This window comes from Zonotrichia leucophrys, chromosome 11 (assembly GCF_028769735.1).
Source record: "Zonotrichia leucophrys gambelii isolate GWCS_2022_RI chromosome 11, RI_Zleu_2.0, whole genome shotgun sequence".
Lineage (NCBI taxonomy): Eukaryota > Metazoa > Chordata > Aves > Passeriformes > Passerellidae > Zonotrichia > Zonotrichia leucophrys.
This window is the reverse complement of record NC_088181.1, coordinates 10,765,708-10,783,266: the sequence shown is the minus strand read 5'-3', so window position 1 is coordinate 10,783,266 and position 17,559 is coordinate 10,765,708. Positions and strand designations below refer to the sequence as shown.

The 17,559-nt window shown below is 37.7% G+C and overlaps 1 protein-coding gene across 7 annotated transcripts in view; it reads left to right on the top strand.

Annotated features, from left to right (window-relative positions):
* Window positions 1-17,559, top strand: part of FTO (FTO alpha-ketoglutarate dependent dioxygenase) — a 227,171-nt gene that overhangs the window by 167,616 nt on the left and 41,996 nt on the right. The window contains exon 9 of one of the 7 annotated variants that reach the window (XM_064722836.1): window positions 15,099-15,280. The exons of the other annotated variants lie outside the window; for them this stretch is intronic. Within the exon in view, the coding sequence (XP_064578906.1) occupies window positions 15,099-15,174 (76 nt within the window). The 3' untranslated portion in view covers window positions 15,175-15,280. Of the gene's footprint in view, window positions 1-15,098; window positions 15,281-17,559 lie in introns of those variants that run through there. 7 annotated transcript variants of the gene reach the window in all.

Sequence of the window (17,559 nt, the reverse complement as noted above, 5' to 3'; positions counted from 1 at the left end):
ACTTAATGTCATTATATATAATGTAAACCCAACTAGAACCTAAAGGTGTGATTCTTTTTTTTCTACATTATTCTCCTTACAAAGGCAAAGAGAAGGTGGGAATAAGGCAGCCATTGCTGTGGAAAATAATTTTTTTAAATATCCATGATTATGCTGTATCTGTTTTGTTGATTTCATGCAAACTAATGGTTTCTGCATGTTTTTAGAGAAGCTGGTTGGGTGTCATAAGAAATTAATATGCTTTGGAAGATGTCCAAAACTTTGATAATGCCCTTTTATTTTAATACTAGTTATTAAATATTCAGTAGATAAAATAGGTGACATCTGAGTGTTGATTAGAGTAGGATAAATCAGAGCAAATATTAATATGGCTTGCTTGTGTTCTGCATGGGCAAAATTTCAAGTCAATGATGAAATATTGTTCATCAGTGGATTGATTTGGCCATAAAGCAGTTGTATATTGATGCAATCGAAGCATTAAATTTGAACATTGTCATCTCTGTGTGTCTGAGACCTGAAAGCCACATTGCACATCATGAATTCCCAGTATTGATGGTAATCAGAGAAGAGGAGTTTTAATGGAGATATCCACCCTCTACAGAATGGAAAGGGTAAAAGTTCTCTAATGAATATGATGCAAGATGATCAAAGCAGATCATCAGAGTATGCAGGAGCTCCTGTACCAGTCATATCTCCACTAATGGCCCTTGCTGTCTGCCTGTCCCTGAACTGAGAGAGAGGGAGGGGAAAAGTAGCTCAGAGGACAAAGTAACACGGTGGGGAGATTGTTGTCCCAGACCCATCCATGATATTTGGGTCCCTGAATCTGAAATGGTAAGTCAGTGTGTTAAACATTAATTTTAGATGTATTACTGTTCCTGAGCTGGAAGCTGTAGTTCAGGAGACTCTGAGGTCCAGGTTTAATTCTGCAGGAAGTACTATTTGGATATTTATATTGGCATGAGCCATTAACTGACTCAGAAACAAAAGCTTTGTCAGTTGTAAACAGCTTATCTTTTCCTCTTAAAAGTGGGTTTTTATCAGGTGGTCTCTCGTGACAAAGGAGTTGTACTAAGATTGGAGAACTTATTCTTTATTTCATAATAAAAGGACGTTTGAGTCTAGGCACAAGGGAAAATATCTACTTTTTGCTTCTTTAGCACCTCTCAAATCTATGGGATTATTTTTATTAATTCTCTGAAGACTGAAAAGGCTTTGAATTATCAGTGGCACATGTAGTCACATAGAGAAATGTGAGGGAAGATGGAATTTTTTTTGTTTTGACTGGCACTTGCAAGACATCAGCTAAGTGAAATGCAGTATGTAATGCAGTAGGTCTCTGTGAACAATTTCCTCCTCCTTTTTTTTGTGTTCATATTTTATTTACTGTAGCTTGCTCTCAGTGCTCCAAATAATCTTAAAACAAATCTGATCCTATTTGATAAGACCAACAGTTTCTTCCCATCTTCTCTCTCCAAATCCAATCAAATTCCTTATCAGCCTAAAAATAATCAGAGCAAGTCTCTTGAGAATTCTCCACAGCCATTACCTGACTTTGCCCAGAATATTTCCTCATCTCTTAGGGAGAAGGGAGTGCCAAAAAAAATGCCAATAGTCTGGCTTCAAAGAAAGAGAGCTCACTCACTGACTGGCATTGGTTCTCCTGGAGGCTTCTTCTGTGAGCAGCTGCAGCAGTTTTCTGCTGTGGTCATACTAAAAAGAGAGGAAGGGCATCTATACAGGTAATTTCTCAAACATTTTGGTAATACACAGGAAAAACCACATTTTAAAAGGGGCTTAAAAACCAGCAGTAAATGGAAATTTCCATTGCAAAGCTTTGCAGTGGTTTAGGGAACTACCACTTAGGCAAATTGCACACTGGTTACATTTTTCAAATGGACTCATTATAGATACAAAACATGGAATTGTCATTGCCATGTTTTCTAGTGTAAATGAAATGATCATTCAGCAGAAAACAAAACCAAGCAAAAGCAGGTGGTGTGGTGTCCATTGCTAGGGAAAAATTCTGAAACATGGCCCAGCAACTTTAATAAGCAGAAAAGTTGTGTGGTATCTTAAGCCAGCAATGCTCTATTGCATGGTTAAACATCCCAAACAAAGTCAGAACAATTAAAGAATGAAAAACTGAGTTTAGCTGTATTTTTTCAACATCTATGCACATTATAGTAACATATAGAACTTCATCTCTAATGGGGGTAATAATGTATGGTGATGAATGGATGTCCAAGTGTCTGAAATGAAATGGGATGACTGCTCCTTTCTGTAGCACAACCATAAAGGAAAGGGAGACTTACTCGGGGCCATCTAGTGAGTTCCTGGGCATGCCAAGGAGAAGCATCACTCTCTTGGGAATCTCAGTCCCTCTGTCTGCTGGGGCTCACTGCCCACCTTGTATGCAGAGGTGCTCCATCCTCCTCCAGGTCAGCTCTTTGATTCATGAGCTCTGACCACTCTAATTGAGTGGTGCTGTAGATGTAGGATGTGAATTCCTGCATTTTTTACCTTTATAAAATATAACTCAGTGAAAGAGATTAACTGAATGGGAAAGCTGCCACTGTACTCATGAAAGCTTGTTTCCTCTTTTGGGCTCAGCGAAAACAACAGCAAGGGCCAAGTCATTTGATCACAATTATGTGTAGTAATTTCTCTGAAGTTATTTTCTCATTGTGCTTCAGAAAAATAAACAATAGAACAGGGGTAAAGGGGACAATTTACAGCTGTTTTTAGTAATTCATTTTGGCATTGATATGTGACAAAATCTCCATTTGAGCTCAGAGGTTGAAAGCTATTTCACAGCAAAAGGAAGTGACTTGTTTGCACTGGTTTTTTAATACAGAGCCCTTAAAGCAGCAGAAGCTCCGTCAGTCAAACTGCATGAAATAAATACAAATATTTGGGAAATGCAGTTTGTGAATGAGTCTGTATGAGGACAGAAATGAAACCCGTAGTATTTGGGTGGAGATTGCTCCTTAGGCTGCAAACTGCCTTCAGGTCCATACCCTCTCTCATCTGCAAGTACAAAGGAGTCTGTGCACAGGGGAGGAGAGAAATGTGGCTCTTTATGATGAGTGAATTGAGAGCTTGAGTACACATAAGCACTGTTCTATTAGCACAGCCCAAGACCAAAGGTATTGCAAATTAATTGAGCAAAAGAATTCATGTACAGTAGGCATGTCTGTTCTTACATGAATCAAAAGGAGAAATTGGGCAGAGCTCCTTTTAGGAAGAAAAGAAAAACAAATGTTAGTTATTGTATTGAGAGGATGTTTTTATGAGAAAAGGGGATGCTGCTTCATTAATAACTGACATGTCACACCAATTCTGGTAGGTCTGATAGATTAAACATGAACCTCTCATTATTCAAGCAGCTGAAATGTATTGGCTGCTTTACCCACCTAATATTTATTCCTTGCACAGTATAACTACAAAATTGACATCTTCTTTTAAAATTATTTGGCTGTAATAAATATAAAACTTTCACCGCTGATGTAAAGCATTGCTAGCTGGCATCATTTCCTATCCCTTTTTAATTATTCTTGACACTGTGGAGAAACATCTAATATAAATCTGTAATGTGCTCTGATGACAAACTACACGGTTGGAAGACCATGTAATCTCTCCACAATTAATTAAAGTGCACAGAGCTGCTTTTTTTCCCTTTTTTTTTCCCCGTTATTTTCCACCCCCCCAGCAACCAGATGCCACTGACTGGCTCAAATAACGTTGCTGTCAACTGCAAAAAATTAAGAGCCAAACCCTAAGAAAAGTACTTAAATAAAGAAACCAGATGCCAGGTTACTTTTCTGATATTATGGCATACATCTTGGTGGAGGGCACTATTGTTCAACATCTGTAGCTTTACATATTTAATTACTGACATAGCAAATCTGTTAGCAGTTTATTTCCACAAGTATCTGTCACTTCAGCAAATCCTTTATTGAAAACTGAACGATGCCAATCAGTGTGAATAGTTCACCAGCACGCCTGGAGCAATGAAATTAAGGAGGATTTGGCTGCTGTTTGTTCAATGGCCATTGCCTTTTGTTTTTGAATGGGTGTGAATCTGCTTCAGAAGAGCCTCAGCTCTGTGCTAGAAGCACTTAGCAGTGCTGTAAGGCTTGTGGACACATGGAGTCGATCAAATGCAAATTAATAACAATTTTTAGGCCACATAATAATGTTCTTGTAACATTTATTGACTGTAATAATACTGTGGATGGAAGACAGGTTAATAAAAAAGTGTTTATTAAATATTATTGTAAGCATATGACTTTTGGTGGTGAAGTCTATAGCCACAGGAAACTGCAGGTGCAGGTTAATTTGCAAGATAGCAGCAAAAGTTTGGAACTATTAATTAACATTACAAGAAAGAATTTTATAAACACAGTCATTTTTTTGTTGACATAACAGTATGAATAAAATCACTTCAAAATTATTATTTAATGTGGCTTTTTTGATAGAAATGTTTGAAATGCATTAATGTGCTTTCTGCTGTTTCTGTAGCAATAGAATGAAAAGGGTGGTATGCTGGTGTCTGGTTTTCCTACTCATCTGGCAGGTGTATTTTGATCAACAAACTAGAATGTTTTGGGGTCACAGTTACTTGGAAAACCTCCTCTATGCTTCATAACTTTTCTGTTAGGGCTGTTTTATTATTAAAAAGCTTTTCAAGCATCACGGAATGAATGGTTGTGGTTGTTAGTGGGACATTATGTGGGTGGAATGTGCAGCTTTTGTGGCAAGCAGGGACTCTTCCATCTCCAGCACCGCTGTCCTGAGCTCGCAGGTCGTTCTTGGTGCGCTTTGGGACCGACTGTAGGGCGGATTCCCAACACCTGCAGCTCCATAGCTGTGGAGCTGTGTGACCCCACGATCTCAGCTGAGGTGCTGAAGGCTTCAGGCATGCAGGAGAAGGTCTTTAGTTTTGTCCTGTTTTGGAGAGGTTTCTCTTTATGGGACAGTGTCAGTGTTCTCTGAACTCACAGCTCAGCTTTTGAGTCACATGTCACTTCAGGCCACCATTCACTCACTCCTCACAGGTGATATAAACCAGTAGGATTACAGCCCATTTCCTTGCTGTGTGGTGTATTTTTTTAAAGAAATAACTTCTATAATAGGCTAGAGACAGAGGGTTTTTTGGCTTTTTTTGCTACAACACAGTTGGCACAGCTAGAGCCTAAGCTACACTACATGTTATGTATTTCTCTTGGAGAGAAAACTCCTTTTCAGTGAACTGTACTGACTCATCAGCTTTCTGATTCAACTTTCAGTGCTTCCACTGAAAAGTTTTTTAAAAATAGAGCAATCAAAACTACAGGGCAGTTCCTGTATGGGGAATGTGGATGCAGTGTGGTGGTGTAAATCCATATGAAACTGATACAAACAAGAAAATTTTCTGTGATGGTTTTTTTTTGCTGTGTTTTAGAAATACTTGGTGTTCTGTCAAGGGGTTTAATGTATTCACAATAATGAACATTTTTTTTAATCATCTTATTTTGATTTATATACATCATAATCATGTTATTTATACTTATATTATAGTTGAGGAATTTGAAACTGTGTTACAAACTATGGATCAAATGTCACTATCAAGTACCTTCAAGAAATCCCATTAGTTTCACCCATTTTTGTGGGCTGTAACTGAGAGCATGTAGAGATCCAGATGAATGTGTTCACATGCAGGACAGTCCTTGCAACCATTTATGGACTGGACACAGCAAAGTGCAGAGCAGACAGAGGGGACTTCTCCCTGCAGAAATTAGGAATAGACCATAAAGCTTGTGCATTAAAAACATTCCAGTTTGGGCAAAATCAACATTCTACGGGCACAGTAATTGCCAGGGGATTTTAGTGACTGCAAATGGTTAGGAACTTGGTTTTACATCTCATCTGACCAATAGTTTGTGATGTGCTGTGGTTTGTGCTTTTCTGTAACAACATGTTTCTTGGATCGTTTAAAGAATTTGGCTTGCAACACCTCTGAGGCACGGGTTAGCTTGCAGTAATGCATACTTTGATGTGTCTTATTGTTAAATTATATAGTGCCTACAATATTTCATTTTATTTAATACAAATCATTTTTATTTACTTAAAAGGAGCAAGCTGTCTTATTATATGTGTTTGGCTTAGAAACAAAGGAATTATATTCTTTTAAGAGGTGTTTTACGTTTTATGGTTACTGAGAGAATAAATGGCCTTTTAATAGGCATTTATATAAGTGGGATCCATGTCTCCACTCCATTATATATTTTCAAATAATTAAAAGTGCTATACAAATGCTATATGATAGCCTTCAAAAAAAAAAAAAAGAAGGAAAACCCATGTGGTTTATGATACCAGGAAAATAATCCTGTTTCTTGGGGAAGGGGGAGGCAGAAAGGTTTATTAGGGTTATTTAATTTCTACTGATGCTACAAACATGCATGGGATGGGGATGTGGGAGTTCAAATGTGGAGGCTGCCTGTGCTGCTCCCCATGGTGACCTGTTCTTCATTGAGACGCTCAATTGACACAGACGCCAGTGCATTTATTACTGAGTCTACTGTAAATGAGGCTCTCAGTCTTGCCAGGGATAGATGTTTTAGATGTTTTTCCTGTGTTCACCACTATCACACATCACGTTTCGAGGACGGGGGGAAAAGGAACTTTTAAAACAATAATATCAAACAACTTGGGGAAAAATGTTAAATATTACCATATGAAGAACTGATTAAATTTGTATGGGTTTCTTTCAGTAAAAATTGATATGTGATGAAACACAGTGCAGCTGGATAACTTGTTTTGGCTAACGTTCCAGTGTTCTCTGATCTCTTTACCCAGCTCTATATAAAAAAGAAACCATATCAGCATCCTTGTTCCTGTTGTACAGGCTCTGACATAAATGCCCCCTTTTGGTTTGCCCCATACCATCTGGACTGTAAAAAACCTAATACGAATTTGCCAGCGAGGTAGTTTATCTACATATCTTGATGTTCAGATCTACTCTCAAATATCATTTTTTCACACTACTCATTGCAGTTTTCATGTATTTAATCTGTAGAAACTACTGTACATTGCTATTCCAAATGATCAGTGCTGGAGAACCAAGGAACAGATGCTGCTCATGTTTCCTTTTCAGTATAGCCAGAGAAAAGTTTGTTCTGGTAACTGAGAACCAAAGACTAGGTTTAATATTCAGACATTGTCTTGTTCAGTCCCTCAGGCTTCGTGAGGTCTTATACACAGTCATTAATTACTGAAAATGCCACAGTCTTTAGGTACCTCTTCCTGTTTCATTGCAATGCAATTTTTTTACTTGTTTGTGCATATACTGGGTTTGTGATTGTGGTATTTTCTGTGTGTTGAAGAAATTCAGGGACATTTCTTCCATGAGGATAATGTGTTCAAAAAGTCAGATCATTTTTGAACAGGCATTAAAGCTCTGTAAAAGTAATAAACTTCTGCTTGTCAATATCAGAGGTTATTTTAAAATTCATATTCCTTATGAATATTCCTCAGCACCTGAAATGCAGGATCGTGAGTTTAGGCTAGTTTGCTTACTTTAAATTCCTTTATTCAGCCAAATGTCCTTATACTGTAGGCTTTTTGGCTGGCACAGGAAGATCAGACTTCCTGCTCATTGATGTAAATAGAATTTTTCTTTTATTTTGGGAGTGGCAGGGGGTTGCTACAAAGTTTAATTTTCCATTTTGTTAACTAAGAACATATGCCAAGGGTCTTGGACTCTCTGAAGTACTGACTGACATAAAATATAATGGCAATCCAGCATGGGCTGGGGCTGAAAAATTTTGGATTTTGTCCCACTAGATACTGGAAGACTGCAGATTTTTTTAACCGGGATAGATAGCATGGGTAATTTGCTCTTCACTTTGGCACACTCTGTTTAATTGCAGCTACAGCAGAGCAAAACCATCTGCTGAAGTGATCAAGGTCGTGGGTTTTGAGCGATGAACATTAGAGAAAGCCATGGACGCAGTTCTTGTTGTCGTTCCTTGTGGCGGAGCCCCACGGAGAGACGCCCGTGCGTGGTCTGGAGCGTTGTCGCTGGTGTTTGCTCAGTGCCAGCCGTGTGCTGCATCCCCTGCCAGCCCCGAGCTGCTGCAGCTGCCACACGCTGCGCTGCTGCTGCCTGCCCTGCTTGTCTGCGCTGTTCCTAACTCCTCCGTATTTTTCAAGGGTGTTTGGTGCAGCCCCGCGCTGGAAAATAGGAAAAAAACGAAGGAAGGCTTCGTAACCAAGTTAGGAACATCTGGAGCTGCAAGGTTTTCCACACTTTGGAACAACAAAGCTCTGTTTTAGCCATTTTAATCAGATTTTCTGCCTTTGATGCTATCACAGCGTTCTTTGCTTAGGAAAAGTTAGTGGCATCCTTGGGCTGTCCATGAGGACTGCAGAAGGAATGATTCCTCATTCCTGTGTTTGTCACTGCTCATCACTCTCCGTTGGCTTTCAAACTGCTCTTTAATCTCAACGTAAACTTGCTCTGTAAACATCTCCACAGATTTCTTTTTTTCTGTATTCACAATGGAAAAAACTTCTCTGGGAAAAAAAAAAATCTATAAGGCCCTCAACAGAGAATTAAATAAGAATAGGAGTTTATATCCCTGAAAGAATTATCTGGATTTAAAAGGAGATAGCTGCAGTTCATATACTATTAACGCACTAATTCTAAAGCAAGCTTTCCATTTCTATTAATTCAGTTCTCAGTAAATGCTAATGAACTTTTATAATAAATTGGAAACATTTTCTGTTTTAAGTGAGGAAGGCTTATTATTATTTGTTGAATGGCAGGGCAGAAAAGATTGCAATGTACCTTTATCCCCAAAACACTAAGAGCAGAATTCTGGCATTTAATGATGTTCTCATTGTGTTTAGCCTTCCTGAACATGATTATTATAAAAGGATATTAAACCTCCATTTTTAGCATTGCAGTGCACAATTTTACTTGTGGATTGTCTATGCTCAGTGCTTATACTGTGTAAACAAGAAATGTTACAGAACCAGCTTCTATTGTCCAAACGCCTAACCATGAACAGGAAGGCTGATATTCTGAAAGGAGCAATCAGTAATTTCTACTTTTTGAAAAAAATTCTGATGTGGTTGTAGCCATTTTCTGTACACATAAAGAAAGATCATGGCTTTTTATGTCCTTTAAAACTTGCTTGTTTCATTTCTCTGTCCTACTACTGCTACCATAGCTCTCTTTCAGTTCACAGCAGTTAATCTTATATTTGTGTTGCCAACTTAACCTTCTAGGGTAAAGAGTATCTCAGCCATAAGATTATAGAAACAGCTGTAAAAATTCAGGTGAAAGGTTCACCTAATTCAGCAATCCACTGTGAACTGTGCCTAGTCTTGAAAGCAAAAATAATAGAGAGAGGATGCTTGAAGGCAAAAACTGTTTTCCCACATCTCAAACTTACTGGACATTTATTGTATTGGCATAACTAAGTGGGAGTTAAATCTGTTGAAATGCAGCAGAAATTTGTAAAAATAACTTAAAAATTCATGTACCATTCTGTGCCCATAATTCAGTTCAGATGTGTGTGTATTAATTCTGATTTCAGCATGGTGTGATGTATATGCTAAGTTATGACTGACAACCTAAAATTAGAATTTCAGTTTGTACTAAGAAAAACAAATTATTTAATAGATGTACAGAACTGAGGAAGCAATTATATGAGTTCTGTGATACCTTTGTTCACACAGAGGAATTCTACGCATTCTCTGTAGTAAGGTTCACTCTTTAGGTTTATAGGTTAAATAATAGACTTTATGAAGTCAGTAGTTTTTGCAAGGCTCAGTTGCTTCTATCCATAAGAGCATTTTCAGATCTGTAAACTTTAGAACCAAAAAAAATCAGAAAATGTTCAATTTTTAGACTCTTCTATAATACCTTTTACATTTTTCCTTTAAATAATCAGTCCCTAAGTGTAACTCATTGGAAGGAGCTTATTTAAAAATGGTGTAAATGTGGTCCTTGACTTCTGAGAGGTGGCTGCTGCCTGAGCTTTGTAGCTACTGCCTTGTTTTAGTTGTAAATACTGGTTCTGACATGATACAGAGACAGCAGAAATGGCCAAGAGAAGGTAGAATCAGCTAAAACAAAGGAAAACAAGTGTAAGGGAGCAGTAAAAAATTTTTTCTTGTATCAGTTCAAAGTCTTGTCCATCTGCTCTCAATTTACTGTCATGCAGACTTTGGATCTTTCACTGTTGGGCCACACAATGAATCAAATCCTGTTTCCTTATTTCCACCATTTTAAGTTATGTTCCTAGGAAATGGAACTCTGCAGTTTCTTGCCTCTCTTCATGACAGCTGGAGGAAAGGAATGAGGTGAAGAGAGGAAACTGGCAGTGTAAACCTTTCCCTTGGGACTTACCTGGGTCCCTCACTTTGGCTTGCAAAGTGCTGAGGTTTTCTGTGTCTTTGACAGCCTTTAGGTGAGGACTTCCTGTGGCCATTGCATTCTCTCTTTATTTGGATACAAGCGTGAAGAATTTGTCTTATTTCTGCGAGATGCTATCCAATTTTAATGTTATTTCATAGAAATAAAGGTGAAAATGTTCTGTGGCTGAATAGGAAAAGAAAACCCAGATGTCTTGGTTCATGCATTACTTAGCTGTCCTCTTCCAATAAAGTCAAAATTACATGAAAACCTTGGAGTATCCCTTCTCAGATTTTATTTGATTATTTCAATATGCCTGATTTCTTTATTTCACTGATGTTGAATTAAGGACATATATAGTTGGGAAAGAATTTTAAATAAAGTTTGGGCTCAAAAAGACTCCAAGTTCATGGATCTGCTTAAAGGTTAACTGCTTTTCATAAGATGTGAGAGGAATTTGGTATGAAGTGACAGAAGTCTGGTTATTAGGCTTGTTCTACAGATTTGAAGCTGCATTCACTGCTCTGTTGTGCTCTCCAAGTGTCTGTGCCTCAGGATTTGCAATTGCTGCAACTTTAGAGTGCCCACACTTCATGTGCACTGACTAGGCAAAGTGCAAATAAAACTAAGACAGACTTTGGATACTTATGGATGACAGAGCAAGGGAGGTTTTAGCAGATGGTATCCAGGTCTGCTTGAAGTGCCTGTGTAAGATGTGTGATGCTTATGTTTGACTTCAGCCTATAATTGCATTGTGAAGTCATTGTCTGATAACTTTAGTTTAAAACTGTCAGTTTTAAAATATAGATAGCCTGATGGGCAAAATTGTGGACCACATCACCCCATTTGAAGCAAAATAAAGGCTGCAGAATAAGGAAAGACTTTGAGCACTTGTATTATGTACTGCAGTGAAGTATCGGCTTTTGTGAAATTACCATTTTTTGGTGAATGTCTGTAGCAGACTTCCTTTCCCCAAAAAAGCACGTTGAGATGTTGTTGTCTCAACTCTCAGAAGAGCTTTCCAAATTAATTTTTTAAATCTAAGCAATTAATTTACTTAGTATGTTGCATTTATGTGAGCTATTAAATGTAAGTGCTTCACTTTCAAGGGGAACCTAAATCATTTGTACATTGTGGTGTAATCATTTTCCATCAGAATCAGAAGGGTTTCCAGCAAGGCTTTCTCACACACAGTCAGTATGCAGCCCCTCTTCTTACACATCCTGGTGTGGGTTTTTCCATGAACACTTTTTGCTCTTTAGTTATTTGTTGTAATTATCAAGTTCATTTTTCTCTAATAGATGTGATTAAGTATATTTAGCACTGTGTAATGAGTTTTCTGCCTGGTTGCATTCTGGCTAATAAGGAATTCCTTAGAGTCTCTTCTGACAGCTGCTGTGGATCCCAGGTTTGTGCTGCCACAAGAGACCTCTTCCATGAATTGCTAACATTAGAGAAATTAACTCGGTTAGACTAACCATAAAATCTGGGCTGAAATTTGATTACTAATAGATCTTGTGCTCCCTTTCAGCAGCACCCGGTAATTGTGGTGTTCTCCTGCACAGAAAGACCCACAAAAAATCATCATAATTCAAAAATACTTTTGCATTCACACCTAGTGAGTACGTAAACTTCTTTGTGAAGGCTGTAATGATTTTTTTTTTTTAATGGTTGAAAATAATACTGCCAATAATTGTTCAGTGTTCTTGTTACAGTAGCTTTTTTTTTTTTTTTTTTAGCTCTTATGATCCATCTGCTAACTTACCGGTCTATGGATAATGGTTTTGTTATCCATACTACTTCCCATTATTATAGCAGCTCCCAAATTTGTGAGGCTGAAAATGATGGGAGCAATCTGTACTTGGTGATGCAGCGCTGTGGCTGAGTTGCTTAGCAACACCAGCGGCTGCAGCCCCTGCGCCCGCTCTCCGGAAGGGGGATGCAGAGACAGGGAGATGGAATAAACACACCTCCAACGGGGATGGTGGCTTCAGCAGGGAATGATGAAGGCTGCAAGTTATTTTTCTGCCAAGTGCCAGTGAGTGTGGGAAAAGTCATCTCTAAGCAGGTCTTGTGAAAAAGGAAAAAAAATGGAAAGTGGCCACTTGACTTTCTGAATTACTGGAAGAGAATGAAAATGGGTTTTCTTGCTCACTGTGAGCCTGTGCTGCATTATGAGGTCTTTTCTACTGTGGTGCATAATCATTACAGAAAATGCGTAATCATAACCATGTGTCTTCTATTTATCACTACAATTGAGTACCAAATTCATGGAGAATAGGGATTGAAAATTAATGCCAAGTTACCTCTTAAATTCCCTGCTGGTATGTTAATTACATAAAGACTGTTCATAATAGGGTTAGTGGTAATGTAATAAATATGGATGGGTCTACAGTTTTAAATTCTTTTGAGATCTGAACAACTCTACATTTAGGATCACAGTATTAATTGCTAGGAACTATATTTCAATCCTCTTCTGGTTTCCAGTCAAATATTTTACAAAGACTTGTGTGATGACTGAAGTATCACAGTGTTCAGTGTTATTTTCAGTTCCGTATATCCCACACCCTCGAGCCTTTGGAAATCATCTGTGCTTGAGGCCTCTCTGTATAGTGAGGTATCACTTTGCTATAATATTTAGTACAAAATATCAGCCTCTAGGAAGCATAAAATGTGGAAGGAAGTAGGAAGTAAGTTGATGCAGATATACCCAAGTTTGTTAAGGGGCTCTTATCTGCAGTCACCAGCATCACACAGGATTTTTCCAGGTGCTGGTTATTGCTGCCAGTCAGTGCTGCTCTGCAATTAGTGTTGGAGCACCTTGATAAGGTGGATATATAGGAACTAAGAACAGATAACATAAATGCAAACAAAGAAATTTCAGTCTTTTAACCTCCTTTGTACATGTTTATTTCTGAACTGACTCTTAAACAAGCAAACAAACGGGATTGCTTTTTACAGTTCCTTTCGTGGAAAAATCTATCCAGAAATTTAAAGACCTAATTATTTAAGAGTTTGTGTTGTTTCACTTCCATATTTTGCAAATGGTGCTGCACTCATTATAAGCCTGGTCCTAAAATTCATCACAAGAAAGGCACTGCTTATCATAAAAGCAGAGGTTTTGATCTAAGTGAAAGTCTGTAGGCTCATTTTTAGAAGGTCAGATTGATAGACAATATCTCACAGTCTAGATAGTGACTCTATCAAACTAATTCTTAAACACATAGTAGTACAATGAATTATTCCTGTCTTGGAAGTATGGTTTATGACCTTTCTGCCCCAGGTATTATTGCTGATTATTATCTGAGAATGGGTAGTAGCATGCTTTTTGTTTCTTTGGGTTTTGTGGTTGATTTGAGGGTTTTTTATTTTAACTCAGTTTTGTTTTTTAAGCAAATCTATTTTATGAACCCCTTAATGCAGCAGATTTATGATAAAATAAATGTATCTTATGGCATGGTAATAAAGAAATGCCCTTCACCTTCCTTTTCTCCTAGAGGTTATTGTTTAAACTAGCATCTCATGTTGTACAGATTAATATTTCTATGGCCTTTTATTTTTCTTTATTTTAAAACACCAATTTGCAGAAAAGTGTAAGGATTTTAGAATATTGTAATTTATTTTGCAAAGTCTACATTTGCTAATTGCCAGCTTTTCAAAAACAAAATGGTAGAATCCTTCATACAAGGCTGCATAAAAGATGGACCTATTTTGTATATAGAATATTGCCTGTCCTTTAGATCTATGTGTTTTGCTTATGGAATAAACCAAAGTAGGAGAGATAAACTAATATTTTGTATAAGCTCAGCCAGACAATACACATGATAAAGATGTTTCATCTTCTTATGTATGCAGAAAATATGAAAAATTGTAGTTTACACATATTTTCTCAATTCAAGTGTAAAATTGGGCCCCCAGATTGCCCTGGGCCACGGTGGTTGTGTTAAAGAAGCACTATTTACCTAGCAGCTGAGTGAAAAATGATCAGAATATTAGACTCATCTAGGCCACATTAAGAAGCCATTGCATTTCCCGACTATTTTATGCTATCTCAATATGAAAACAGAGCAATTTCAGCTCATATCAGGTTATGATCGGCAATTACAGTTGCATAATTCACCTAGTCGTCTCTTTTCAGGGCCTTTATTTTCCCTCTTGGTGACATTCCTGAGAAAGTGCCTGATAAAAATGTCATATATCATCCTGGCTTTAAAACTCGTAAGGGGGTAATCTGCTATGCCTTGCTGAGCCTATATTCATCACTAGATTTTTGACTTGGAGGGGTCATGACACTCATAATTTCCTTTTTGATATTGTCCTCACTAGATATGACAAGGGGCTGTAAAAGCTGCGTTGTAGGCTGTGGTTAAGAGCCGTTCCAGTGGGGCTCATCACCAGCAATAACAGTGCATTACTGGGGATTGTGCAGGACTTGGCCGTTTCCAAGATAATTAGATTTGATGTCAACATTTCTTTATCACCTGCATCCTATTGTGCATCTGCGTGTCAAGTTGTTATTTCCGGATTTATTAGCACCCTCAGAGCTACTATCTATCTGTCAGCCTGTGTGGTGTTTGTGTTGACAGTTGTAAAGTTAATTACTAGTACTAATGAGCATCGGGCTTTTGGTGGACATGGCATTTTGGGCATTTAAAACTGTAATTAGATTTTTTTTTTCCTTTGTGTACAGCCACGGGAAAAATGCAGAAAAAGAAAAAGAAACTGAAACCGAGCACCCTGACCTCAAATCTCCATCTCCAATTTGACATTGTTTGCAGTGCCTCTAATTCAAAAATCTCAAACAGGCAGTTTGCTTTGTGCTGCATTTTCTTCTCATCATTAACTCCATGAATATTTGTTTTATCATGTCATCCAAACCCAGATCTTAAGAGAAAAAAAAGTTTTGCTTTCAGATGACTTTAATAAAAACATGTCTAGATAGTGTGTGTATCAGCCTTTCCTTTTTCTATAGCAGTATTTGTATTTTAGCCTGCAGACAGTATAAGAATTGTGGTTAAAAAAAATTTGTAACAACATCAAAATTAGCCCATTTTCTGATCCTTCTTCTTTTAATATAATAATGTATTAAACCCAGTGAACACATAGACACTACTTGTTTATTATACAATTGTAAATCCAGAGTAATTTCAGTGAAGTGGGATTAACAGAAATGTAACATAAAGAAGAATTTTGATACTTATTTGCCTTGCATACATGTTAAATTTCCTATCCTGTAAATCATATTACCAGCTCTTTTATGTGATGTTCCAAGTAACATATAAGTCATAGGATTTAGAATAATGGCACTTATATATGACATATACTTTATGTAAGTATATTGTTTATTCCACTGCTGCAACTAAGAACCACTCCCTTGCTGCTGTTTCTATTTGCTTTCTATTTATCATTATCTGCCATTTTGTTAAACAACTACCCTTCCCAGACATAAATCATCTGTAAAAATACTCTGGCTCAGAGAAAATTTCACCCTGGCACTGAAATGATGAGATAACCATTTTCATCTCTTGTTGAAGCATTGAGATTTATTGGGCTTTGATGGGCTACAGACCAGACATCATTCTCTGCTAAACAGACTCCCACTTGCATTTATTCTTATTGCATTTAGCAATTCAAAATGGAGCTCCTGAAGTCCCTGCAGAGCCCCTTCCCAGCTTAGGTGGGGCACAGGACGTCAGTGTTATTACTTTATATTAGATAAGGAAGGGACACACACTGGAGCATGTGGTGATTCAGATGATTTTTTTATTTCCGTTTAGCGGTGATGACAGAATGTCATAGTGAAATGACTTCAAAAGTCATTTTTCCCTCTGCCCTGGTTCTGCAGCCTTGTCCCTCGAGGGCACTTCCATTGTACAGTTATATTAATTCTGCTAACTTTCAGACTTCATTGCTGACAATAGGCCTTTTGGCTTTCTCAGACTATTACATTAAATTTCCCATCAAACCATGTCAGCCTCTGAGGTCAGAGATTCCAGGAGAAGCTTTAGATATTTTGCCTTTTGACTTCATGGGCAGGTATTTCTAAATTGCTTTTAGCTTTGTTTTTCCAGTGTCAGAAATCATATTGAACCTATCTGGGAACCCAGACACCGTGTGTTTGTCAGGTGAAGGACAAATGGTGTGAGGGGTGGGGAGGGTGTGCAGGGACAGCCAGACACGTGTTGGTGGGAGCACTCCTGTCCTCGGCTCTGGCAGTGTCAGTGAGGGTCACGGACCCTCGGTCCAGCTGCATTTCTCAAGGCAGCGCTGCCTGACCATGCATTTCACACACACACACCCTGGGTCATTTATCTTCCCAAAAAAAAAAAAAAGCTTTCTTTTAATCTCAGTGTACTTTTAACACTGACTAGTTTCACTACGCTGTGAATTTCTGGCTTTTTTGTAGGAAAATTTGGTGTAACAATCTTCAGTTCTCAGCTGGGGAAACTGAGGCACGGAGAGATGAGCTGATATAGCAAGGTGATGAAGGGACAGGAACATTCCTTCACACAGTCCTTTCCACTGTCAGTGTCTGTAAACAGTTACCTTGAGGGTGTTTTGAAGAATTAAAGTACAGTGGACTTAAAGCAGCTTATTTTCATAAACCACAGTTCATGTAAGAATCACCAAAACCTTAGATAGTGCTGTATGACCATTAAGTAGTTTTTAGATTACTGAACAAGCTTTGCTGCTGCTGCATTTTTTTTCTCTACATTTATCAAGAATCTCAGCCTTCTTCAAATAATATATAAATTTGTTAGTTGATGCATTTTTTTTTCCTCCTTGGAATGATTTTACATTATGAGAGGGAAAAAAAGGGTTTTATACCAGCACTTGTCAAATGAGATTTTAAATTTATCACAGATAAACACCCAGTGTTGAACTGGAGAACACGTTATTTTAAAAAAGGTGTTACTGTGTGCAAAATACAATTAAGTAAAAAAAGCAACAGAATTATAGGAAAAAAACCCCAGGCTTTTATTGACAGAAAAACACATGAAAAAATTAAGAGCATGGATATCATATAGAATTTAGCAAAAATCAGTGTGTACATATTTTTAGCCACTATTTTGAATTTATAATCATGCTTTCTATATTTAGAAAACAGGAATTCCGCAGCATATTCTTCCCCCAAAAGCCTATAATTTAAT